The sequence below is a fragment of the Haliotis asinina genome, chromosome 1 (assembly GCF_037392515.1).
Source record: "Haliotis asinina isolate JCU_RB_2024 chromosome 1, JCU_Hal_asi_v2, whole genome shotgun sequence".
Taxonomy (NCBI): domain Eukaryota; kingdom Metazoa; phylum Mollusca; class Gastropoda; order Lepetellida; family Haliotidae; genus Haliotis; species Haliotis asinina.
The window spans coordinates 11,083,637-11,110,229 of NC_090280.1; the positions used below are offsets into that span (position 1 = coordinate 11,083,637).

The 26,593-nt window shown below is 39.9% G+C and overlaps 1 protein-coding gene across 21 annotated transcripts in view; it reads right to left on the bottom strand.

Annotated features, from left to right (window-relative positions):
* LOC137286941 (rho guanine nucleotide exchange factor 11-like) overlaps window positions 1-26,593 on the bottom strand; it is a 117,474-nt gene that overhangs the window by 36,482 nt on the left and 54,399 nt on the right. For all 21 annotated transcript variants that reach the window (XM_067819111.1, XM_067819092.1, XM_067819153.1 and 18 more), the window contains exons 6-9: window positions 2,343-2,467; window positions 1,873-1,953; window positions 1,624-1,755; window positions 834-911 (exon numbers count right to left, since the gene is read on the bottom strand). In XM_067819111.1, the coding sequence (XP_067675212.1) occupies window positions 834-911; window positions 1,624-1,755; window positions 1,873-1,953; window positions 2,343-2,467 (416 nt within the window). The remainder of the gene's footprint in view (window positions 1-833; window positions 912-1,623; window positions 1,756-1,872; window positions 1,954-2,342; window positions 2,468-26,593) is intronic.

Sequence of the window (26,593 nt, forward strand, 5' to 3'; positions counted from 1 at the left end):
TAATGCTTCATACTGGCATAAATAGAACCATATTACAGAAATGATGAAATGACACAAAATACCCGAAATGGTACACTGATATCAATATTTGATGAGAATAGCAATTCCTTGGTGTAAGTGTTGATGGCATTAAGGTGTATCATGGAGACATGTAGCTTCAAGCACAGAAGTGGCATCACTACATCAACTGTACACACACTCAGCCAGTATGCCACATTCTGATGTTGGGCAAACTGTTTCTTGCAAAGACTGAAAAACAAGAGTCAAAAATCTTGACTGCTCCAAGAGCTGAAATACCTGAAAATGGTACAGTGGAGTATTGCTTTCACAACCCTGTGGGACCACAACAAAGGGACAATGAAATACACTTCCCAAACTGATTCTGTGTGTATTCATATCACAAAAAACACAAAGATCAACTACAGCAACTACCCCAAGCTTCATATGTTCTAAAGACATAGGCCACAACCAGTTAGTACTATATAAATCTTAGATCATTAGATCTATGGCATGTTTGTTGTTCTGTTGTAACTTGTTGCTGCACTCAGCAACATTCTGGCCATTTAACAGCAGTGTGTAAATAATAAGTCAGAAATTGAAGTGAATGTGCCTCATGGTATATGCAAGATTAATGAACATCTACGTCTTCCACTTAAAATATTTTTGCCAAACAAAATTTCAGTTTTGTGTTGAAGGGTTCAAGAGTTTGAAAGCAGGACTCGACTGTACGTTTAAGTGTTGATATTATCACATGTACATTCTCCTTCACAGTATCTTAGATGCCAGCTGCAGCAAGCCGCCAGTGTAAGGAGTGAGTGAAAGGGTTGTCTTACCCACGAGGTTGGAGTAGGATCCATGTGGTCGGGATCTGACACTGAAGGATGACCGGGAGAAGGCGTGGAACCTGGGGTCTGCAACATACAACACACACATCAAGGTCGGGTCTGATGCTGCTATGTTCTTTAACCCTACCAAGCACATGCTTCTCCATAATGTGTACAATGGTTGTGTAATAGGCTGATGAATCCACAGAGAAGGAGTTACTGCTTAATGCAAACAAAATGAACTTGTCAAAATACAATTAAAAATAAATTGCTTGTACAATCTAACTGACAAGTAACTGTAAGAGGTTTCATCAATGAATTATCAGCCTAGCAGCAGTAAAAAGCTGACTGGTGTCCTAAACATGATTCAAGAAACAGTAGATGGATTCTGAGCCAAGAATTATGCTGTTCCAAGAGAAACTATGCTCTTGAAGTGGGTGAGTGTGGTTTTTTACATCACTTTTAGCAATATTCCAGCAATATCACGGCAGGGAACACCACAAATGGGCTTCAAACATTGTACTCATGTGGGAAATCAAAGCCCGGTTTTCAAACACCAGGCTACCCTACAGCCCCTGTGTCTATAGAGTGTAGATTACAGAAAATACATTCTATTTCAAGGTTAGGGGTTATCATCCTGAGGTCTATAGCCATATTCCATTAAAATGATGGCAAGTGACACCAGGAATGGGAGTTGACACCCTGCACCTATGTGGGAAGTCATGGACTACACCACCCTACTCTATAAGGCCCACTGTGTGTGAATCTGACCAATCCTGTACACCACTGTTGTTCCTACCATAGGCTCCAGGGACAGACCGCCTGTGAACTGTTTCAGTTGGCTCTCAAGCTTCTTTACGGTCTTTTCCTTCTCTATTAGCTGACCATGTAGTTTCTCTGAAGGGTTCTTAAGGAATGACTTTTGTATTTTCTGAAACAGAAAAATTACTAAAAAAATTGCTGCAAAGATCAATTTATAACAAATCGCAGACAAAAAAACATTGTTTAATGTTATGCTTTGTTTGCTAACCCAAACAGCACTATTCACCTCATAATCCTCCCTTGCATGTTCATACATGGCCTGCATGGTATGAACTTTCTGTTGCCATAGTTCCCGGTCCTTCTCGGGCTGAAACATAGAAGAGGTATGTTTTATCAAATGTAAACAGTCATTTCCCATTCTAAATAAGAACATCATTGTTATAGCATGACTTTGGCTGAAATTCCAATTTCAAGAGTACTTCAGCAAAACCACAGGATCTCAGATTAATAAATGTGAAAATCCCAAAGTGACAAAACTCAGGTCAGGCAGCAAGAACCCTAGGTTTACAGCCTCGCCTAGATCTGAATTCAGATCATCAGATGCAACCACTCAAATTGAAAAATTTTACATTGATTCTGCTTACTTGGACTGAAATTCCTGCTTTACTATTGATTTGACTGAGACATGGTGCATATTTTACTAAATGAAAGTTTTACTCTGTGCACACTGCTACTGTAACCACATGCTCTACTTACATCGACAGGCTGGGGTGCTGTTATCCTTCCACCAGACGAGTCCCGGAAAGAGGTGTGTTTGATAGTGGAACCAGACCCAGACAACTGAGGCTTTCCAAGGAGCGTCAAAGCTACATATGACCCAGCTGCAAGATACACACGCAGAATAAAACTTGAGTTACAAGACACACATCAACAAAACATTCAGCAATGCATCAGCTGAATATACCTGAAAACTAGAGAATGGTCAAATGCATGTTATTAGTGATGGATGTATTCTGTAATTGAATGAAATGATTGAGTTTGTGTTGTCTAAGCCATCCCATTGAAACAGTAAACACAAGTCAAAGCAATTTCCGCTTAGTCAGCTGCCTAGTCCTTCTTTACATCCACAAAATACTGAGCTACTCAGCTTAGCAGCAGGCAGGTATGTAGGGACAGGTGGGAACAGGTGAGTGTTTGTATAGCATTGAGGTTCTCCAATGCACACAGTTTCAGTGATACAGTGTGTGAGTGTGTCAACATTGAGCTCACATCTACTGACCCACACTGACATTGTCACTGTCTCCAGGCCCAGGAACACTAGTTAAGGAAGAGAAGTAAAATCATCCTCAACACCCAGCACCACAGACATGCTCTTGATGCTGAATCAATAAGCTAGCTACATTACTCTAGTGTTGGACAGACTTTGCTGAACACCTGCTGTATCACACACTCATAAACAGACATAGATAGCTGTGCATAGAGCATAGTTAAAATTCTTTCACTTATTTTTCTGGATTAATCACTAAGTGAACGGGTCTATGCAGAGTGACAATATCTGCATTTATAAACAGTGTAGTTAAAGCTGGTTGTTGCCAAACAGCCTGAGCTTGACGTCAGTTAACCATGTCTCAGAGTCCCATCACTTCCTCTTTACACTATCTCTGTTAGGCATGACTGACTGCTCATAACATCACTACTCCAACAGGGCAAATCTTTCAAATCTTCAAACTAAGTTATCTGTCATGCATACATGTCTGGGGCTGAACATGCAGTAATTGGGCCCTGGACAATCTCAGCAGGAGCTTAATGTAAACTTTCCTCATTTCCTCACTAGAAAGCAATTAGCCCCAGAATTCTGACAAATATCAACTTCTAAGAAACACAACTTTGAAAACTAATCATGAAAAATTGTCAATACCCCTCACAAAATTTTCTGAGTGAAGAGAACATTCTCATCAGAATACTTCAGCCTGTTTCTGTACACAGGAACAAAGCATCAATATGCAAATTCATTTTCAAACAATAAGTTCAAGTATTCCTACACCACTTTCAAGATAGTAATGTACTGCAACATCTACCTTTCTTCTTCATTGTGTTGTCACAGTAGAAATAAGCCAACTGAATCTTGGTGAGTTGTACATAAATATTCAATCACAACCGATATCCATTTGAAAACATGCACATCATGTTGGTAGTGACTTGATAACAGTCTCCTGACTTTCCTGTTATGATAAGCTATGACGAATGTAAACCATGACACATTTGCTTTCTCCGTCACTGTAATCAATCTCTCAATAGAATGATGATATCACAAGCCATTAGACTCATGAACACACATTATGGTGAGATGGTTATATTATCACATACATTATTCCCAACAGGTATTCCTTCACTGGGAAGCCATGCAGGGCAGACATATTTCCAGATGACCTGTACCATGCAAGTGCATCATTTCCACAAGTCCAGAACGTAGCTCACGTATTATCCGATAATGTGGAAACATATGGCAATATTTCTGTATCTATCAAAGTATATGGTGCAGTGTCTATCTCCAGTGACCTACATCAGAGGTTACAGATAACAAGTGACAGTGTCTAAAACTGGCTCAGTGATCACAAAGCTTGTACTTTACGTCATCAATTTTGTGTACATGCAGCAATGAAATGACAATGTCACACTTGGATGAATCAAAAAGACCTTTTGAGATTTTCTTTCTAGAAACCTATCGTAATGTCCTTGGAGCTGAGAATGAACTACTTCCTTCAGTGGACGAAATACGAGCTCACGAAGTAGTGGAGTGTATTGTTTGCACTGTACTTATAACATACAAGACTTAATATGCTCCATAACGACAACAAAGTCTGAAGCTTCTGTTCAGATATGACACATATATCCACACATGGAAAACCTTCTTTGAAACTTGTTGCCTCCACAGATGATCACATAAATCATCTTCCAAAAGTGGTTCATTAATTACCAGGCCTGTCAAATAGTCACTATTCCAGCTTAGGGCCACTTTACAAAGGGAAGAGGATGAGATCAGGTGAAGCACTGCTACATTGTGTCATACTGTCAGCATGTTGGCTACAGACAGCCCAGGTCACAACACTGGATCCACACTGGAGATGTGTTTATCTCGGCCGCTCACACCTCTACACAACAGGTACAGGCAGGCTCACAGCTGTACTCAACTACACTGCCCACATTTGTTGTTGTTGTTGTTGTTGATGAATTTAGTCAAACTGTTGTTCACATGATTACTGATTTGTTATTCATGTGCAACTTTGATAAAGTGTTCTTCATTCAATGTCCATCATCAGGGTGATGCTCTCCTCACAGTAACAGGAGTTAAGGCTTAATACACACAAATTCTAGTTGGTACAGCTATTTGGTCTTTGGTTCGCACATATAATTCAAAGGGTACAAGTTCATGTTAAGATCTATCATGTTGAGTCACCTAGCATTATGATGACAGGCACAATAGCATGGGTGTCACATATTTAGCAAGTGCTTCCTTTACACAAATCATTTTGAGACAGAAGCCAGCTAGCTGACGAGCGTCTGGTTCTACATTTCAACATGGTAGAGGACATCAAAAAGTGACACACCACTTCATTAAAATATTTCAAATTCCAGTCTAAGCAGTCCCTGAGTCAGCGCACATGTTTCACCACATGGCCTGAGTGCACTGCAAATAGCAGCAATCCAGTATAACAGGTCATTTAATGCATCAGGTTCATCTACACATGGTCGAAAACAGATTCTCATCCTTAAGGTGCTAGCCAAGCACAGTACACTTCATTTACAGTTGGGGGGTGCAGTATCAGCATCAGACGTATGTCCTTCTGGATACCTGGCACACTTTAAGGCAAGTATGACAAGTTTCATTCAACAGAATCAAAGGCTGATCCAATCTGATGGAAAACCAAGCACAAGTTATAAAGTTGGAACTCCTTCGTTAAGCCAGTGTTCAGTAAACTGTCACAACAGTGTTGTCACAGTTGTAAAATCATTAAACGTTTACATTTGTGAATATGCAAGTCACCTGTCCTCAATAAGCAACCTTGCATTTTTTCATTGAGAGACTATGTAAAGCATGACACAGTCACGCTCCTCTTTTACTTGACATCAACTTCAGTTCAGCCATCTTGGTCCACTGTCCTTACTACCAGCTAAACCTGTGGCCTTAAGCACTGTGTCATCATAGGAAAACTAAAGTCCACACATCCCACCCGGTCAGCACTTCCCCAGGTGTTGGCCCCACTCAGTCAGTGCACGACAGTAAAACAAACACTGCCAGTAATCTTCACTAATCCAACTTAGTCACACTAGACTGTAACACATTTCCTTCACCGCATTGACACTTCATTGCACGACACTTCTCCGGGAAATAAAACATTTTATTAATCCTGAGGCATGTCTTTCAATTTGTCTACATTGGTCACAGGTATTTTCAGCCATTTGAACATTTTGGTCTTCCTCCTCCAGCTGCGTGCATTCTAAGCGTCATCACCCCTGCATGATATAGGTGGCCCCTGTGGGTGGTGACAGGTCGTTATCTGTCAGGCCATATCCCGTGACGTCAGGCCCAGGAATTTGTGCTGTTATTTACATTCGTATGTTTCATACCATGAAAGGCTTTCATCAGCCCGATTGTCTCGAATGTGTTCGAGAAAACCAAACAAAAGATTATTCTGTTTTCTTAAAAGAGACATACTTGAAATACTTAAGACATATAAATCAGAATTGTGTGGTTGGTCTATGTGCTTGTGGATGGGTCGTCATGCTCACTGCTCACACACAAGGTGTATCCACAGTGAAAATGACAGATGCAGGTAGACAGTTGCCAGGATACACTTATATGAAGACATTCATTTCACTGAGGTACTGATAAACCATGATCCTCCGTTCGAGCTGCAGCACAGTAATTTCATCATGTTGTCCTACAATTACATCGCAGGATCTCTGAGCAGAATGTATGAAAAGAATCTTCTCCCAAAACCTTACAAGTACATTGTTACTATTTCAAGAGATGTGTCAGATGGATTTAATTAAGGTAACAAGGATAAATCATTCATCAATAGACTCTCAAAAAGGTTTCAAATTTGAGCATTCAATACTATATTCAAACTCACATTTAGCTCCACTGTGAAGCCAGGTAATGTCCCACTAGGCCACCCACAACACAACACATTCCTGTCCCTGTAGATGATTCTAGATAAGCTGCACACCAGGGCGGGCTTACACTGAATAACTCTCTCTCCATAACATCTTAACTCTTTGCAAGGGAAGAGTTTAAATATACACTTTTTGTTTCACAAGACACAAGACGATGATGTCATTAACCCTTAGAAGACTGGTTGATGAATCTCTCAAGTTTGAATTAACTCTTGTCAATGGAAACAGGGAGAGGTGTGTTACAGTAATTGAGGAGAAAAAAACCCACTAAAATATTTAACAAAGAGGTTTACTTCTGTTATAGTGATGTGACCTGAATTTTGTGTACTTTCATGTATCCCACTGCCGGGATGGGCAGCCATTACAAGGGAAGATCTGTTGAATAGCTGAGACAAAAATGCAATGTATACACTTACACACTAGTTTAAGGATATGGCATGAGCGATTTGGTGAAGTTTTTCATCACCGTTATCCTGCAATAGCGATGTCATGACAGAAAACCAGCTGTAGATAAACCAGCATCAACGACAGCCACAATCCCCATTGCAGCCATCTTGTGACACTCTACCCAGGTACAAGTGGAGGTCTTTTTGTGATGACACCAAACAGCTCCCATATCAAACCTCATCCTTTTTTATAATATACTAGCCACATAAAGAAACTGTGCATTGTCAAACTATTATCCCATTTGATACATACAATAACAATGTCAAAGGTATATATAAACCTTTATGTAAGGATCATGAGACCATAACAAGTTGGGAGAATTTCAACTGAAAAGTCAATCAGATCCCTGGTGAACAAGCAGCACAGGGGTCAACGATGTCACAATCTCAATAACGGGTATGGCCACCATTGGCATTGAGAACAGCAGTGCATTGACAATGCATAAAGCCTATCAAACGTGCAAGGAAGGCTTGTGGGATGACAGTTCTGTTGCAAGGTCAAAGACTTAATAGACATCAATCCATCTTGCCCCAAACATGCTCTATTGGGGAGAGATCCAGTGAGTTTGTAGGCCAAGGCAGTAAGCCAATGTTGTGGTGTTACAAGAAATCCTTAGCACCCCTTGCCATATGAGGGCAGGCATTGTCCTATTGGAATGTTAACCAAGGGCCATCATGTTGCAGAAAAGAAATTGCCACAGGTTGAAGAATCTGATCCCTGTAGCCCACACCAGTTAAGTTGCTCTGAACAATGACCAAAGGAGTTCTTTTGATGCTGTTATTCCACCCAAATCATCACAGAACCACCACCACCAAAGCGATTCCTCTCCAAGACACAGGCCTGTGCATAACATTCTCCCACATGTATATAGGCACGTTTGCATCCATTACTATGGGATATGTTAAACCTGGACTCCTCTGTAAAACATTTCTCCACCAAAACAAGGGTCTGCGGACATCATTTTGGCACATCATTCGGCAAGCTTGTCCATGTCATTGTGTCGGATTGGTCGTATGGCAGGAAGTCATGGTCTGATCCTGGGATGGTCCAGTCATCACTGCAGTCTAAAACCTGTCGCAAACATGGGTCACCCTTATCCATCTGTCCTGTCTTGGTGTTACTACATACGGACGTCCAGAACATTGCCGATTGATGACATCATTTGTGTCATGGTAGTGTCTCAACTGTGCAGAAATTGTGTTCCAGTGGCAGGGTAAACGTGCAGCCACTTGTCATTGAGACATTCCCCCACGGACCATGCCAGTGGCCTCATGACGTTGAGCAGACGTTAGCCTTTGCATGCACTGTGTTTCAATACCTGTTTAATCTTTTGAATGATTGCAAGGGAAGGGTTGAGCTTTCCAAAATGACAGTATTGTGTGGCATTGAGTTCCTCTTTTTTTCTTACCCGGAATGCACGTTTAAGGACAAAACCACTGTCGTCACAGAACGTGGCACGTGCATGCATGTTGGATACATGTCACTAATCTCTGATTTTAAATCTTAATGTGTCTCATCAGGTTGGATAAATTTAGATTTTACATTTTTGTATGCACAGTTTTTTTATGAGCCTAGTATGCATACACTGTGTTCTGCCACTTATAGGTTCCACTACCTGTCATGAGACGTCACAGCACTTAGGGTTGTCAAGCCCAATAACTTTGTTGACCGCATGTAACTGTGACATTATGGTGTGTAAAGAAAGTGGTCTTAATTATGGTCACTGGTTTGCATGGTTAAGACTCTGGTCATTACATGATTCAACAATATTCCTGCAACATAACTGACTGAGGCATTAAACATCATTCATTAACTCGTTAATTTGGATCCCACAGGGGCTTCCAGGGACGGTCGTTTACTCCTGTAACATCTGTACTGATGGAAATATTATGTTAGCTGTAAAACTACACAGGTAATGTATCATTGAAATGCTGCAAATTGAGACCACCAGTCAAAGAGCGATGGTTTAGTAATGACTAAACTGGTCATGTCTTGGAACTCATACTTTACTTTCATGCCCCTAGTCACTTCCTAAAACAAGCATCATGTTAGTGGTATGAATGGAAGATGCTCATATATTTCATATTGATTTCCTCTCACATTAGTATTATGAGTTATAGTATATGCTGGATGGGCAATCGTAATGCAAGCAACTCATGAGTGCCTCGGTGGACAAGCTGAGTGTATACATAAATCTGGTACTCAGTACTCAAAAAAGATCCTACGTATCTTCAGAGGCTATGCATGATTCAAGTCACAGGCCTCAATGAGCAGGACATCATAAGGACATAATAAAGTATTATTAGATTTTAATCCTTACTTCCTCGCTACCAAATTTGTTCGTATCTTTGGAAGAAATCAACAGAAGCATTCCCTTCTTCATCTACTTGCTGAAGTGCACAATACACTTAGTCAAATAAAACATTCATGCTTTATGTGACTCATATCCATGGAAGTTACTACATGCAAATATCTTCCAGCAGTTCTGTAAAAGTAGGGTGAAAGTCTCTAGAATAATTTATTGGGGCTTAAGAAATTATTCAATAATCTTTAAGAGGTGGTAATGTATAGCAACATGGGTCAATGGTGCAAGAAGAGACTTGCTAGTTGTTTTGTTGGACCTGTGATTGCTCTGTTTGAAGCTTGGTTGATGGTTTGAGCAAGCAAATGATAATGTTTTGATGGAACTGAAACTGACTTGTGTTTTGTTCAATAGTTTAAATGGGGTTAGGATGAGAGTATTGTTGGCCCTGGGGCTGTCCTGTAGGTAGGAGAGTTGATGGTTTGAGTGGAGACTTGCTTGTTGCCCCTGGGGTTGTTCTGGTGGTAGCAGAGTTGATGGTTTGAGTGGAGACTTGCTTGTTGCCCCTGGGGTTGTTCTGGTGGTAGCAGAGTTGATGGTTTGAGTGGGGACTTGCTTGTTGCCCCTGGGGTTGTTCTGGTGGTAGCAGAGTTGATGGTTTGAGTGGAGACTTGCTTGTTGCCCCTGGGGTTGTTCTGGTGGTAGGAGAGTTGATGGTTTGAGTGGAGACTTGCTTGTTGCCCCTGGGGTTGTTCTGGTGGTAGCAGAGTTGATGGTTTGAGTGGGGACTTGCTTGTTGCCCCTGGGGTTGTTCTGGTGGTAGGAGAGTTGATGGTTTGAGTGGAGACTTGCTTGTTGCCCCTGGGGTTGTTCTGGTGGTAGGAGAGTTGATGGTTTGAGTGGGGACTTGCTTGTTGCCCCTGGGGCTGTTCTGGTGGTAGGAGAGTTGATGGTTTGAGTGGGGACTTGCTTGTTGCCCCTGGGGTTGTTCTGGTGGTAGGAGAGTTGATGGTTTGAGTGGAGACTTGCTTGTTGCAACTGGGGTTGTTCTGGTGGTAGCAGAGTTGATGGTTTGAGTGGAGACTTGCTTGTTGCCCCTGGGGTTGTTCTGGTGGTAGCAGAGTTGATGGTTTGAGTGGGGACTTGCTTGTTGCCCCTGGGGCTGTTCTGGTGGTAGCAGAGTTGATGGTTTGAGTGGGGACTTGCTTGTTGCCCCTGGGGTTGTTCTGGTGGTAGGAGAGTTGATGGTTTGAGTGGAGACTTGCTTGTTGCCCCTGGGGTTGTTCTGGTGGTAGCAGAGTTGATGGTTTGAGTGTGGACTTGCTTGTTGCCCCTGGGGCTGTTCTGGTGGTAGCAGAGTTGATGGTTTGAGTGGGGACTTGCTTGTTGCCCCTGGGGTTGTTCTGGTGGTAGCAGAGTTGATGGTTTGAGTGGAGACTTGCTTGTTGCCCCTGGGGCTGTTCTGGTGGTAGGAGAGTTGATGGTTTGAGTGGAGACTTGCTTGTTGCCCCTGGGGCTGTTCTGGTGGTAGCAGAGTTGATGGTTTGAGTGGGGACTTGCTTGTTGCCCCTGGGGTTGTTCTGGTGGTAGGAGAGTTGATGGTTTGAGTGGGGACTTGCTTGTTGCCCCTGGGGCTGTTCTGGTGGTAGGAGAGTTGATGGTTTGAGTGGAGACTTGCTTGTTGCCCCTGGGGTTGTTCTGGTGTTAGCAGAGTTGATGGTTTGAGTGGAGACTTGCTTGTTGCCCCTGGGGCTGTTCTGGTGGTAGCAGAGTTGATGGTTTGAGTGGGGACTTGCTGAGTGTTTTGCTAGCCCTGGGCCTGTTCTGTAGAAAGCAGATTTGATAGTTTGAGTGGGGATAAGATAAGTGTATTGTTGGCTCTGGGGCTGCTCTGTGGTAGGCTTGTTCATGGTTTGTGAGAATGTGTTCCAGCTTTAATGCTGGAGTATAAGGTCGAGGCCAGCAGCTCTCATTGTTCTACCCAACGTAAACACACACAGGTTAACTACATTCACACCTCTCATGTACAGCCCTGTTGACACATGCTTCTTATCCCTGACTCTGGTGCAAATGGCTATCACTTGAGCATTGTGTTCAACACAAAGGGACTCCACATTTTGTGAGTTACACCAGTTCACTACACTGACTGAGATTTACTTATCTTCACTTGGCAGAGAAGGTTTTGTACCTTGCATGGATATTCTGATACAATGGGTATGCAATGATTGATTGGGCAACAAAGTTTTCAAAGATGTTTTGAGAGAATCAGGTCATACATTGTTGTCGTTTCTTCATTTGAAACAACAGTATCAGCCCTCTAGCAATATTCTTCACACATAGTAACATGCAAATACCGACAGTTACCAGTAACATCATGTGTGACTCCTTTGTGATGTTTTCCAAATGGGAAGAACAACTCAGGAAGTTTATCTGAAAACTGCAAGAGATTCAACACTGCCTTTTCTTGATCAGTGTGACACTTATGAAACTAGAAATTACACACTTAACACTTCATGATGACAGCACATATTGCAAGTGTTCACTTGACATCTTGCCTCACTCAGCTCAGCACTCAAACATCTGGCTTTTCATTAACATACCCAAATGAAAACATACATCTTACTCTTATTTCCATATAACATTGACATAATAAACCCCAATCCTATCTTGTATTTACTTTCATACTAAAGACTTTCAATTTGGTTCTTGAAGAGATATACTAATAATGAACAGCAAAAACTGAAATATATGATGTGTCAACAAGTTGTGTTACTACTCCAAGTCAGTGCACATCATGTAACCATTGCTTCCAATACTTGTTTGCACCAGGTAACAAGCTTGTACAGGTTGGCCTTCAGTGGAGCATGTAACAGGCTGTTCAGAAATTACTGGTCACCATGATCTTAGACAGTAATCAAACCGAGACTAATGTCAAAAGTACACTGAAGGAACGCAAATATTTATGGAAAAAACTGAAAATTTCCAGCCTTAACACAATATTTCTCCGAATCAATACATGGAACAATATTTAGTATATGCAATTTTTAAGAGCAGCATATATCAATGACTTGACCTTCAAGACCAGCACATAGCATGTCTTGACCCTCACGAACAGAATGTATCATATGACATGACCTTCAAGAGCATTAAATATCTTATGGCGAAACCATCAAGAGCAGCTTATATCATATGACATAGCCTTCAAACGCCACTTGGGTGGAATGTTCAACTGCAAAATATGTCCTGTGCACCAACAAAAACACAATGTACCGTGTACCTTTAACAAAAGAGTATCACATCGTTCACCCAACCACCGTTACGAAGTTAATTCAATGAGACTTCCCTGCCAAAAGCTGCTATACAGCTAAGTGGAGGCCTATATAGGCTTGTTGCAGGAAGGGTATAGGTGTATGGTTATGTGTGTGCTTGAGTGCACTGTCTGCCTCTGCCATCTCCTCACTGCACCTACTCTACAGTTCACACCAGATGGAGCCCTCTGAACACAGGGAGGTAGATCTAGAGCCAGGTGAAATCATCAACAAAACTCGAAATAAGTTTCCCTCAGAACCAGGTTAACTAGTTTCAAAGCAAACTCTGTTTCTCTTGCCTAGGAGGTCATACTTCTCCACGAGATAGTGTGTTGGTATGAATACAAGCAAATCAAGGTAATGTAGTCTTTATTCAGCTTGCTCATGATTTGGCTGTGTGCAAACATGTGAACAGGTAGTTTGACCAAGCAAATTTCAAACACAGACATTTTGTCTGCTCACAAATTAAATCCAACTAAATACTACGGGTTGATCTTTGAATAACTGAAAGAGAGCCAAATTTTTCTGAATTGCTTAAATTCCCTTAAAGATGCTGGAGCTCACATGGAAAACTAGTGAATTCTTGATGGGAATTCTGAATACAAACATATCATCTTGAGTAAACAGCAAGCATTTCACAGTAATTTTGTTACACTTTGTATTCATAATGATAAGACACAGTGATTACACACAGTAAATAATGACTTTTTTGTGGTATGGTGAAAGTCCTATATCTGATAAAACATGAAACAAGCTACCTGGGATTCTGTTTTGTTCCTAAAATGTCTTAATATTAGGTAAAGATTTACTTGTAAATAAACTGGCCACAGTAAAGGCATACTGGAGGCTAGGAACTGCACCCCCCCAATCCACAGTTTATTCTCCTTGTCTGCAAACAAATACAATCTGCTCATCTGCAAACAACACATGTCCACACTGTCCTACTTCCTTCACTCAATGAAATGTGAAGAGTGGACACTTCTCATAAAAAATCAGTCTTGTCGTTGGTTTAAAAGGACTGAAGCATTTCATATGCATCCCATCATGTGTCATATATCTGTGACATATCTGTGTGTAAAGATCTATGGAAAGGCACATTAATTAGTTGCTGCAACAGATACATGAATCTTTGGAGTCGAAAAAGGATGAGGGCCGAAAACCCTCCCCCACATGTTTACAAGTGCTACCAAAACTGAGGACGAGTGTTTTGTCATTTACATGAACCATGATGATTCTATCAAGGGTCAGTACTTGGCTAGTACCTCAAACTACACCCAGTTCTGGTCATATAATCAATAGCCTTAGTGGCCTGAGTAGATTCTGACACAAGGACAAGGACCAGGGGAAGGTGGGGTAGCTGAGTGGTTTTAGTTTTGAATCATAATGACAAAGTTTGATTCCCCACATGGATGCAATGTGTAAAGCCCATTTGTGGTGTCCCTTTCCATGAAATTGCTGGAATATGGCCAAAAGCAGGGTGAAATCCTCCACACTCACAAGGACCAGAGAATCAACTAATCATTACTAATTTCAATCAGTTTTCAGTCGAAAATATCAACAAAGCAAATTCCAAGGAGTACTATCATGTCCTTGAGATCAACACGTGCTAACATATCCTTTGATGGCTTGAGATTGAAAGCTCAATACAACTTTTGTTTCTGTAATACTTTGATTCATACTGTACTCCTGGGACTCTACACTATAATATTACCCCAACTCTGTTATATATTAACTACATACACTGCCTTTAACAGAGGTTGTACATGTAGGAGCAGAATATTGATGTAACCATGGGACTATCATATTGTCCAAACAGCAACTTGTTGATAATAGTGTGGTACATCAATGTTAGCAGTTACCTCAACACCAACCATTCTGTTTGTTAGAAGCAGTGTTCATGTGTTTGGGAAAAACATACCAGATAAAACAGGTGGTAGCATCGTCAACCCAATTACGCTCTGCTACCCTCCCCTACCATCCCTCCCAGAGGCTCTCAGCTTCACTCCACTCACCACCCCCTGAGGATGTCCTCATCCACAGCAACAGCAGATGCCCTTCACATACACTAAGCATACTCCCACAAAAACAGCAATTTTGATGCTTAGTTCCATAGAATATTTGACATGTCTTGTTTGATGCAGGATACCTTTACACCATGAGTGGGTGGGATGGATGTTTAATATTGCTCAACTATTTCAACTTTTTCAGACTGGCGGTTTCTGGTGGGGGAAAAGCCTTCTGCAACACACAGGTGGGTTTGAAGCTTATCAGAACTCAGAAGGATAATCTATAGTCAAGATGTGCCAGACCTAAGAAAAAAATATGTTTTTCTAAATCAACAGCTACTGGTACTATTCTATATAGACGGAAAATACATATATATGTACGCATATATATTTATGCATGGCATATAAAGCCATTTGTCTGTAAGGCCTTACGTTTGCAGTAACTAAATGTACTTTTATTCTTAAAGCCCAACATGACCAAGACACAGATAAACCTTCTGATGATAAGTCATCCCAGATGGGAGGATGATGCATGTTTCAACACGCTATCATTCACACCATTATGGGTCCTGTCCAGGCCCAACAATGATTTCTGAGATTTGGGCATAGGACCAGTTGGTTGTGGCTTGATGGGGCAACACATACTATATATGTGTATATTGTATATATTATACAGAATAAAACTACTAAATCCATACCTCTAAATGAAATAAACATAAACCTGGGTTTGTCTTCACATAAAACAAGAGTCATCATAAGATGACATATCTCCCCCGATCCCAACATATTTGAAAGGACAAATCATCTGACAGTTACTCATTGTGTTTTTAGACCATGTCTGAACTGTTTCCTTGGAATTCATGAAAAATACAAATGCCATATATCTGTAATCAGAAAAAGTTACCATTTCAAGATCGGTCTCATATATCTGCCAAGATCTTTTGAAAGATATGAAATGGTTTTCGAGTTGTGCTCCCTAAACGAAGTCCGCAATGTGTTCATGGAACTGAGAAAATAATAAATCACAAAAAAACTGTAAATACCAAAAGGCACAACTTTGGGGTCTGCCACACATATCTACCGAATTTTACTGACAGATACTACGAAGTTTTTGAGTTTTGCTCCGGAGACGAAACCGTGTGAAACGTTTCCATGGAAACCCAGAAAATAATAAATCACAAAAACCTGTACATAGCAAAAGGCACCACTTTAGATTCCAATTGATATATCTAAAAAGTTTTTCAGAAAAATATTGAATAGTTTTTGAGTTCTGCTCCGGAAACGAAGCCCATCCCTTCAGTTTGAGACTCGGTCCGAAATGTTTCCATAGATTACACGATGCCATTTAGAAAGTGGTCAAATGCAACATATGCCATATTTGGGATTTCACTTTCTTAGTAAAGTACAAATTCTAGTACTTTTTTCGGTTGAGTCCCATCCGGGATTCGAACCCGCACCCTCAGAGTCAGGCACCTAATCGCCAGCACACAAAGTCAGCCGCCTAGCCCCCTCAGCCACCGCGACTTCCACTAGTGGCTGAGCGGGCTAGGCAGCTGACTTTGTGTGCTGGCGATTAGGTGCCTGACTCTGAGGGTGCGGGTTCGAATCCCGGATGGGACTCAACCGAAAAAAGTACTAGAATTTGTACTTTACTAAGAAAGTGAAATCCCAAATATGGCATATGTTGTTTCCATAGAAACCAAGAAAATAATAAATCACAAAAACCTGTAAATACCTAAAGGCACCACTTTGGGATCTGCCACACATATCTACAAGTTACACTGACAGATTTTGAGTTTTTGAGTTTTTTGAGTTCTGCGCCGGAAACGAAACTCACCTCTCACTTTTGAGAATAAGTCCGAAACGTTTCCATGGAAACTCAAATAATAATAAATCACAAAAACCTGTAAGTAGCAAAAGGCACCACTTTAGGTTCCGATTGATATATCAACCAAGTTTTTCAGAAAAATATTGAATGGTTTTTGAGTTCTGCTCCGAAAACGAAGCCCATCCCTCCATTTTGAGACTAAGTCCAAAACATTTCCATGGAAACTGAGAAAATAATAAATAAAAAAACCCTGTAAATACCAAAAGGCACCGCTCTGGGGTCTTCCACACATATCTACCAAGTTACACCAACAGATATTACGAAGTTTTTGAGTTCTGCTCCGGAAATGAAACACACCTCTCACTTTTGAGACGAAGACAGAAACATTTCCATAGAAACCGAGACAGTAATATATCACAAGAACCTGTAAGTACCAGCTATATGGCGGCGGTCTGTAAATAATTGAGTATGGACCAGACAATCCAGTGATCAACAACAAAAGCATCAATCAGCGCAATTGGGAACCGATGACATGTGTCAACCAAGTCAGCTAGCCTGACCACCCGATCCTGTTAGTCACCTCTTACGACAAGTATGGTCGCCTTTTGTGACAAGCATGGGTTGCTGAAGGCCCATTCTACCCCGGGACCTTCACAGGTCCGAGAAAATAATAAATCACAAAAACCTGTAAATAGCAAAAGGCACCACTTTGAGGTCTGCCACACATATCTACCAAGTTTTGCAGAAAAATATTGAACAGTTTTTGAGTTATGCTGCGGAAACAAAGCCCAGCCCACCATAAGACTAACACCAAAATGTTCCATGGAAAAACAAAAAAAATAAAAATGCCAAAACACTGCAAATAGCAAAAGGCACAACTATAGGTTGAGATTATTATGTTAAGTTCGGTCTAAAAATATTGAACGGTTTCTGAGTTATGCTCTGGAAACAAAATGATTATGGATGGACGGACAGACAGACGAGGTGTCGACTATATAAAAAAACTTGTGTTCAAAACTCCCACTATCATATTTCTTGGGATCTACAGACACCTATTTTTCTTGTCTAGAATTTGGTACAGTGGATATTAATGTATGTCCCATTCATTTTATACATTTGTGCCAACAGGATTTCTGCACTGACAAACTGATTTGGTGATGATAAAAACAACATTTGAAATAACTATTAAAAAAGCCTTGACTGATGGGAAAACTCTGAGTAGAAACTTAAATACATACATGTTGGGGATAGAAGAGCTTTCTCCTTCATCTTCATGATGTATATAATCTAGACTGACAACATCAAGTGCTCTGTGCAGCAGTGGGTCACCAGACTGCTCTAATACCTCCATGTCCGGCTGGACTGATCCAGCCCTGCTGTCACTTTCTGACACAAATACCTGTGGCTTTCCTCCAACTGGGAGGACACTTCCTCATCATCAAAGTCAAGAGACCACGCAACTGGCTTTGTGCTGTAGCTTGGCTGACTTGCATTTATGTCATTTATCATGTCTGATTACATAATAAATCTGAAAACTGAAAATAACTGAAATCACCTATGATAAACAGAACCCTGCTTAAAAGATTAAACTTAAAAATCTTTCTCATCTCTTTCTTCCACCACAGAGATTGCACTTTCGATTCAAAATCACTTTGGGCAAATCTAATCAGTTTGGATCACTATGTTCCCACATGAACAAAATTCTCAAGGAAAGCAGATGATATAATATGTACAGTATGTGCCACTTAATCAATGTTTCTTCCTTGAAAAACAGTCAAAAGCAGAACAAAAGGTGATTCCACACTGGTGTTAGGAATCTCTCATTTGATGATTGGTTCAATATCAACAAATAATCATTGATAAAACGTTGTTAGTGTCATTTTTCAGATTTTCCCATCCAGGTTGCTATTGCTGATATCTATCACATGATGTAACATGCTACTATAAAGTAATGACCAATATAACATGAATAAAAACTTCCTTGAGTCTTCAAGAAATATTCAGTCATGACCTTTCTGTTAGTGAAGTGAGTTTTCTGAGAAATAAACAGTTTTACAGGCCCTGACAACTTCGAAGATATGTTCCATATAAAGTGTTTCAAACACTAAAGCAGAAGTTCCAAAATCGTTTGTTTTCATTTATGAGAAAATGTGATCGATTGCTTGGTTGTTTAGTCACTGCAACTAGTCGGTACACCACTATTCCACACCCAACATCTACCAATAGAACACAGAAAAAATAATTAGCTTGGTTCTTAAGTTTGTGGACAGCTCCAAATTTGGATGCCATTCCCTTCAACACTTCATTCATCATAACTGAAATAATAACGAAAGATGCTCTCAGGGCACTGTGAAATCTGTTACCATCACAACCAGACAGTCTACAAGACTTTCCTAGAAATGGGAGATGAATTAAAAAAGGAGTCTAGAATGATTCGGCAAGTCAAGATGAACCAGACCTTTGGTCTGCAATAGTTTCCATGGTCCACAAGTAATATTCTGGATCAGGAACTACCACTCCATTACAAATTCACATCCTGATGTGAAGGTGACAAAAGGTATCACTCTGTTTCAAATTACTCCATCCAACTTCCTTACAAGATTAAGAAAATAAATTCAATGCGTAATGACTTTGGAAAATTATCTAAAACTAAAAAGATGACAAAGTCATCAATATCTCCATGCAAAGGTAAAACACTCTTCATAACTAGTTATGACCATGGCAGATATATGGTTTGATGTTCTCCTGTAATGTTTATACAGAAAATAGAGTGTTTCTGGTGACCTATGTCATTTGGTTCTTGAATATCCACAAAGTGGAGAGCAAGTACTGAAAGGTTTTTAAGTTCTGCTCACGAACACTGATTTCAGTCAAACTTGTTGTCATGGAAACAAATTATATTTTATTTAGGAAACAAGTAGACAAAGTCATCAATATCCCCCCGCAATGGTAAAATTCTCTTCATGAGCTATGATGATGTCAAACGTTTTGGTGAGTATATATGGCAAGAGTATTGAAAGGTTTTAAGTTCTGGTCCAGAAAGGAACACTACTGCCAAATTCAGTTGTAGCCAAACTTGTTGGAATGGAAGCATAAAAAAACAACAACAAAAAAAACCCATTTTATTCAGAAATCCAAAAGTACCAGCAGGTACCAGTACATCACCAGAGCTAACTTTCTGCCAAGCTTGGTGAAGAAATAGAGAAGAATTTTAAGTTCTGCTCAGGAAATGTGCAATACTACTAAATTCAGTCAAAGTGTCAAAATTGTTGCCATGGAAACACAGAAATATATATTATTTAGAATTCCAAAACTACCAAAGGGACCAGTACACCACCAGGCTTGTCCATGGGCCAAGAAATAGCTAACAGTTTCAATGTTCTGCTCCGGAAAAGAGCATATCCACCAAATTCAGTCAAAGTGGAGTTTGTTGCCATGGAAATGCAAAAAAAATATTCTATTCAGAATTCCCAAACTACCAAAAGGCACCAGTACACCACCAGACCTGTCCATGGCCCATGTTTGGTGAAGAACCAGTGAACGGAAAAGAGCACTATCACCAAATTCAGTCAACTTCATACCAAGTAAACGCAAAAATATCTTATTCAGAATTCCAAAACTACCAAAAGGCACCAGAACGGCACCAGCACACCACCAGATCTATCTATGTGCCAAATTTGGTGAAGAAACAGTGAGCGGTTTTGAAGTTCTGGTCTGGAAAAGATGAATGTGCACCGACATACGGACAGACAGACTGAGCGCATTTTAATACAACCCTCTGCAAAACGTGCAGCGGGAGATAATAAAAAACTACCAAAGGGAATGAGTTCACCATCAGTCCTATCTATGTACAATGTTTGTTGCAGGAATATAGATCGGACTGTTCTTCTCCAGAAAAAACGAAATTTCCACAGATTTTATTACCCCTCACAATATTTGTTGTGGGGCATAAATAAATAATTTTATGTTCACCTGAAAGATTTCATGAAATTATCTTTCATGGCCAGCATACCCATGTGGAATAATTGCTTAAAGAACTTACAATGTCAATGTAAAATATTTGTACTATTGACTGAACTCTCCAATCATTGGGACATAAAAGGTAATATGATGGCACTGTAACCCCTTTGAACACAAGGACACATGGTCCAGAAACGTATTGGCAAGATAAAATAAAGTGCTAAGAAATCAATGTTAATGCTAAGGGTTTCACCAGCTGTGGCTGCATGATAACTTTGGGCAACTGGTGTAAGGCCTGGCTTCTGCCAGAAGGCTACATAGCTCCTCCCCATACCAAGTCAGCAACTGTAACTAACTGGTTCAAGCATCCAGCAGGCAGTGAACCAGATCTTGGAAAACGATTATCCAGAACAGCATGAATGGACAGATACCTCAACACACAAAAACAACACATAACCACTTACCCCTCCAACCAGGAGAAGTCAACATTCATAAGAGGATCTAATAAAACAACACAAATACTTCATACAAAAATAGGTCTGTCAAGTGGCACTTCACAGAACAATGGTGAAAAATACTCTGCACTCATGATCTCTTTCAACCCCATCTGACTATATTTTGAAAAAGGAGAATATAATAATCAGATTGCTTTGACCAATGTGTTCTCTCCCATACTTAAAACATGTCCTGAACTGATGTTTCATTTTCTTGACATTTAAACAAGCATTATGAACCTGAGAGCTATTCCTCTTTCAACAAGCCAAATGTGAGTCATGTCAAGATTCAACAAATCATGCACAAATACACTTCTTAAATTGTAATGAACAAAAATGTTTAGACTGAAATATTGTGAAAACATTCTCCCAAAATGAATAGACAATTATAATGCTGGGATCCAGATAATTACCAACGAGAATTTACTGCAGAAAATCTCTGACAGCCATCCAGGCCTCTATTTCCACCTTTTCACACTGATACTATCCTGTGCAGTGATCTAGTGGAGTGGGTTCCCTCAACATGTACATAGAATACAGCTACCAGGTTGACTCCCCTTCTCAGCCACCTCCATCAGGTCATTTACCTGTCACAACAGTTGCAGTACTATCATTCTCTCTCTCTCTCTCTTTCTCTCTCTCTCTCACACACACACAAAGAGAAAGAGAAAGAAACATTTCCTGTAGTGATTGATGCAACTCTTTTCTCTCTTTCTTTTTCTGTCTCTTTCTCTCACACACACACACAAGCAGAGAAAGAGAGAGAAAGAGAGAAAGAGACAGAGAGAATTCCTGCAAGGAATACTTTCACACCATTTTCCATAATGTCCAAGAATGTTTGTAAACACTGGATGCCCATACCATATAGGCCAATGTTTTCTCTGAAGTGAAAGACTAGAGTGGTTACCATTTATCATGGGCAATTCCAATGTCAAGCTTCATTAAAGACTGTTATTATGGAGTACAAGTTGTTTTAGGGCGAGACGTATTTGGCTTCCAAGTAACAGAGACTACTCACACTTGTCATACACAGCTAATGTCTATTACCTGAAACAGGTTTCATATTTAATTGGAAATAACAAGCTTATTTAAATAATAAAGCTAAAAGTCTGAAAAGTAACTGGGATAGTTTTCATGTAATTTGTCAATGGATAATATTATTCAAGTCTATCAATGAAGATGCTTTTCTGACAATAGAATTCTTTATAAAATATTATTGCTGGATAAGGGATGAATTCTTGTTACAAGGAGAGTCCCCTGAGATCAATGAAAAATCAGCTTTATCACAACCAAATTATATTAACAGCTATAAGATTATAAGGCATTATTGTTGCAGGGTATCAATGAGCATAATGTCCCTGTTCCTGTTGATATGTTCCCCTTTTGCTGCTGCCTGCCTGGCTCAGCTCCTAAAGCTGGTGACATCTGCAGAGCAGGTGCTTCAACACTACATGCAGCAGCTCACAAAGTGGCTCTCCACAGCTACATCCAAGAATACTCAGAACAAAAGTGAACATTTTCCTTCTAATTCTACAGGCTGCTGTAACTTAAAACAGAAACACATGGACTATTCTTCCTGAATAAAATGATTAATCAGAAAGAAAAAAAGCTTTTACTACAAACTCCAACCAATCTAATACGAATGCATTTTCCTTACATAAACCCTTCTTACATATACATTGTCCACAGTAGAAATAAAGGGTTGATTAATGGCAATGACTCAAAAAGACGCACAGATCCAGTAAGAATTACTGACACTAGGAATCATGACTCCAGTCTCGAGTTATTGCCAACAGGTCAAGGCTTATGCATCTGTCATGGAAGTGTTATTGCACTATTAACATGAAAATTGTTCTCCAGAGGGCAACATTTAAATCTGCAAAATATATGCCGAATATATGTTGACCCTTATCTGGTATGCAAATTCCACAGACTCTCTCTCTCTGGGTATTTAAGAATAGGATGCTAGCTGAATACAGCATGAATGCACATATGGGTGAAAGACACACTACAAATAGACTGGCTGTCTCCTCTCTACCCTCAACTTTATAAGGAAGAAGGGGGGAGAGGGAATAGTGAAGGGGAGAAAGGTTATTGAGGTGGGGGGATAGACAGAGGGGGAGTGCCAACATGTGCTGACAGGTTTCTATATAAATATATCATCGCTTGTATATACCAGTGTTCTGAAACACATACACACAATTGTGTTTTGACATGACTGTTTCATAAACCACGTGAGCAGACTATATGTACAAGCCTGGGAATTCTGCAGTCAATGAGTAGCTGTTACACACTGTTTCTCAAAAGGTCAGGCATCATTATCAGGGTCTTAAATAAACTGTGCAAATTAACTTACTGAAAATCTCTCAGATTTCAGTTACAGAAGATGTGCAATATTATTTCATGAATATATAAAGAGCTGGGACAAAATTAAGCAATCAATAAAAACTCAAATTAATTTTTTAAAAAAGCATTATATATGGAAAGAATCAGAGCTATTACACCAACATACTTAGTGTGGAATACCTATATAGTGTGGAATACCTATATACTCTGAGACTGAAGAGTTATTCAGTTACACATCCTACATATCTTTCAAATGCCAAGGAGTAAATATCTCAATTAACATAACTGCAGCATTTTGTTCCTCACACAATTTCCACTAAAAATAATGAACACACTAGACTGAAAAACTGGTGAATTCAACATAATCAATGCTAAAGTTGTGTCTAGAAAGAAATGAAGCTCACTCAAATGTGACAGTTCACATGTTCATCTTTAAGTCATAAGAAAACCTCTTCCAATGATAAAATTTATCTATACAACTATGAGTTTAAACACTGATTTATACAAAGTATTTGCCAAATTGCCATATCAACATTTTAGAATATTAAGTGCCTTCATGAAATGTCCACACAATGGGACACTAGAAGTATGTAACTTGAAATCAATAACCAGCCTGTTTATGACTATTCCACCCTAACATTTTCTACATGGACCTTAAATCTATAGCAATATATACAGTCACTATTTATCTGGGTCACGCAGATGCTGCCAATGAAAGCTTTTCTTTTCATGAAACATGTTCCCCATCATCACAAATCGAGTGTGTGTAGTTAGATTCTCCCCATAACTCCTGTACCAAGATTTCAACAACAGATAAACTTCAAAACTGAAACCCCTCCCTGTTACATGTACAACTGTATTATAATGAAGAGTTAAGTTGTTTTGAAGGCACTATATCCATACAATGGTAAGAGCATTATAGCGAGGAAGGTAGCACTGTTGCTACAATAGAGCAGTTCCTGAGTTTCAGTCCCACCCTGCACGGAAATGTCAGCAGTCTCAGCCCAGGTGGGAGCTGAACACTGATGCAGATCATGAAATACTAATTTCTGTGCCCACCAGACTCAATGAAATAAATACATACACTTGCCATTATTTATTTCTGTGGATGTATCTTCTTTCACCAAGCCAACCAAGCATGGGGAAACCAAGCAGGTCATGTCCAACCACAGTTGAGGATATACAACTACTTATGCCAGCCTGTCAAACTGACCAATTAATTTTCGTGAAAAAGTATGTACAATAACCATGGATGAATCTTTCAAAAGTGTTGTATTAACTTTCCTGTCATTCATACCACATACAGTAGTCTGCCAATGGTATGATAGGGTAACATGAAAGGAAAGATACTTGAACAGTCAAAACAATTCTGAAACAAGCTAACAATATTCAAAAACTCTTGGAAGGTTACAGAGGTAAAAGATTTGTTTGTAATAGCTTAATTCTGTAAAGAATTTGCAATTCTATGAGAACAAGTAACTTCAGAAAGCTTGTGGGGTTTGAGTACAAACAGGGAAAAAAAAGGCTTTAAATACTAGTGACCCTCGATGTTCAGTATCTAATCATGAATGGAGCTGAAAATACCCTCAACAAAAATGTTAACTACTTTCCACTGATATCTGTAAAAAGATTTCAATGAGAAAAACAGATTGTGCTTGACACAGTTGTTTGTGCGATGCATCAGGGCAAAACCAGGAACTGCCCACTGCCGTTTCCTGCAGTTTGGTGCTGATGTTAATCACACACCCTGATGTAACATACATTCATATAAACAGTCAAATAATCTTAAACAAGCATACACAAACCAGAAACTGAATGAAGTGCAGGTTTGGGCGCTTAGCTGCCTGTCTTAGCTTTATGTTATAGTTGAGCTTTGGTAGAGCTTCAGCTTGAGTCACTTGGTGCATCTTCAACCTCTGAGCTGTGTTTGTATGAGCTGTTAAATTACACCTAGCATAGTAAATTCTTGTAATAAAAGTTGTTTATTCTGAGTAAGTAGTGGCATAAAAGCCACTTTGGCCCAAAGTGTGGCAAGTTTCCTCAAATATTATGCGATCCAAAACATAACTTAAAGTTTAACTTCTTTCAGTTTGTTGCGGCCTCACCATTCCATACAAACACCATATCAGAGTCCTTCAGTTGAAATGAAGTCATTTCATTTTCAGCATCTTTTGTTAAAATCTTGAATAATATTAACCCTTTTTGGCTCATGGAAACAGTTGACACTTTAACTTCTGCAAATTCAGCACTTCATTTTTTCTATGCATATTGAAGCCCAAACTCCACAAAACTTGAAAGCCTTCCCATCACATATGGGGTGGTGGGGAAGCAAAATGGTCAAAGCATTCGATTGTCATGCTGAAGACCTGGGTTTAATTCCATACATGGGTACAGCGAGTGAAGCCTATTTCTGGTGTCTCCCGCCTTGATATTGTTGGAATATTGCTATAAGGAGCACAATACTATACCCTCTTACTCACTCCTATCCCATACAGAAACGTGACTATTTGTTGATTATTAAATGGTTGTGCAATGAAAATGACTGCAACGATTAATAGCAATGTTGTATGTAAGTGCGTATGGCTTCACCCTGTCTTATAACAACATTTCAGGAATATGACGGAAGGGGACACCAGAAATGGGTTTCACCCTTTGTAAACCTGAGTCTTCAGCATGATGAGCGTAGGATGCGTAAACTATTAGGCTACCCCACTGCTCCAAAACACAACATGTACAAGAAATCACTTCGTTTTTATGAGCAATTGGTAATGGTATAATTCAGCAAAAATAATAATGGATGGCATAATCCTGATGTCCATGATGACCATCCTTAGCAGCACAGGAACACAATAAGCATTTACCCAAATCTTGATGAGGATTATCAATCAATACTTGCAATGGGCCTATACACTGACAAATGTTGCCACCAGCCCTGTAGATCTGACAAATGAAGTGGAAAGATAGCTGTGGTCAATTAGACAGCCTAGTGTCCAGCTGACAACGTAGGAGATATGGAGACAAATGATGGACATGGACAGATTAACTGTGTGTCAGCAATGGGACTGGTTGTCTGGCTGCCCTAAAGGATCATTCAGAAACTCTGGCTTCCTGGAGTCTTCAACCAAATACCATTGTTGA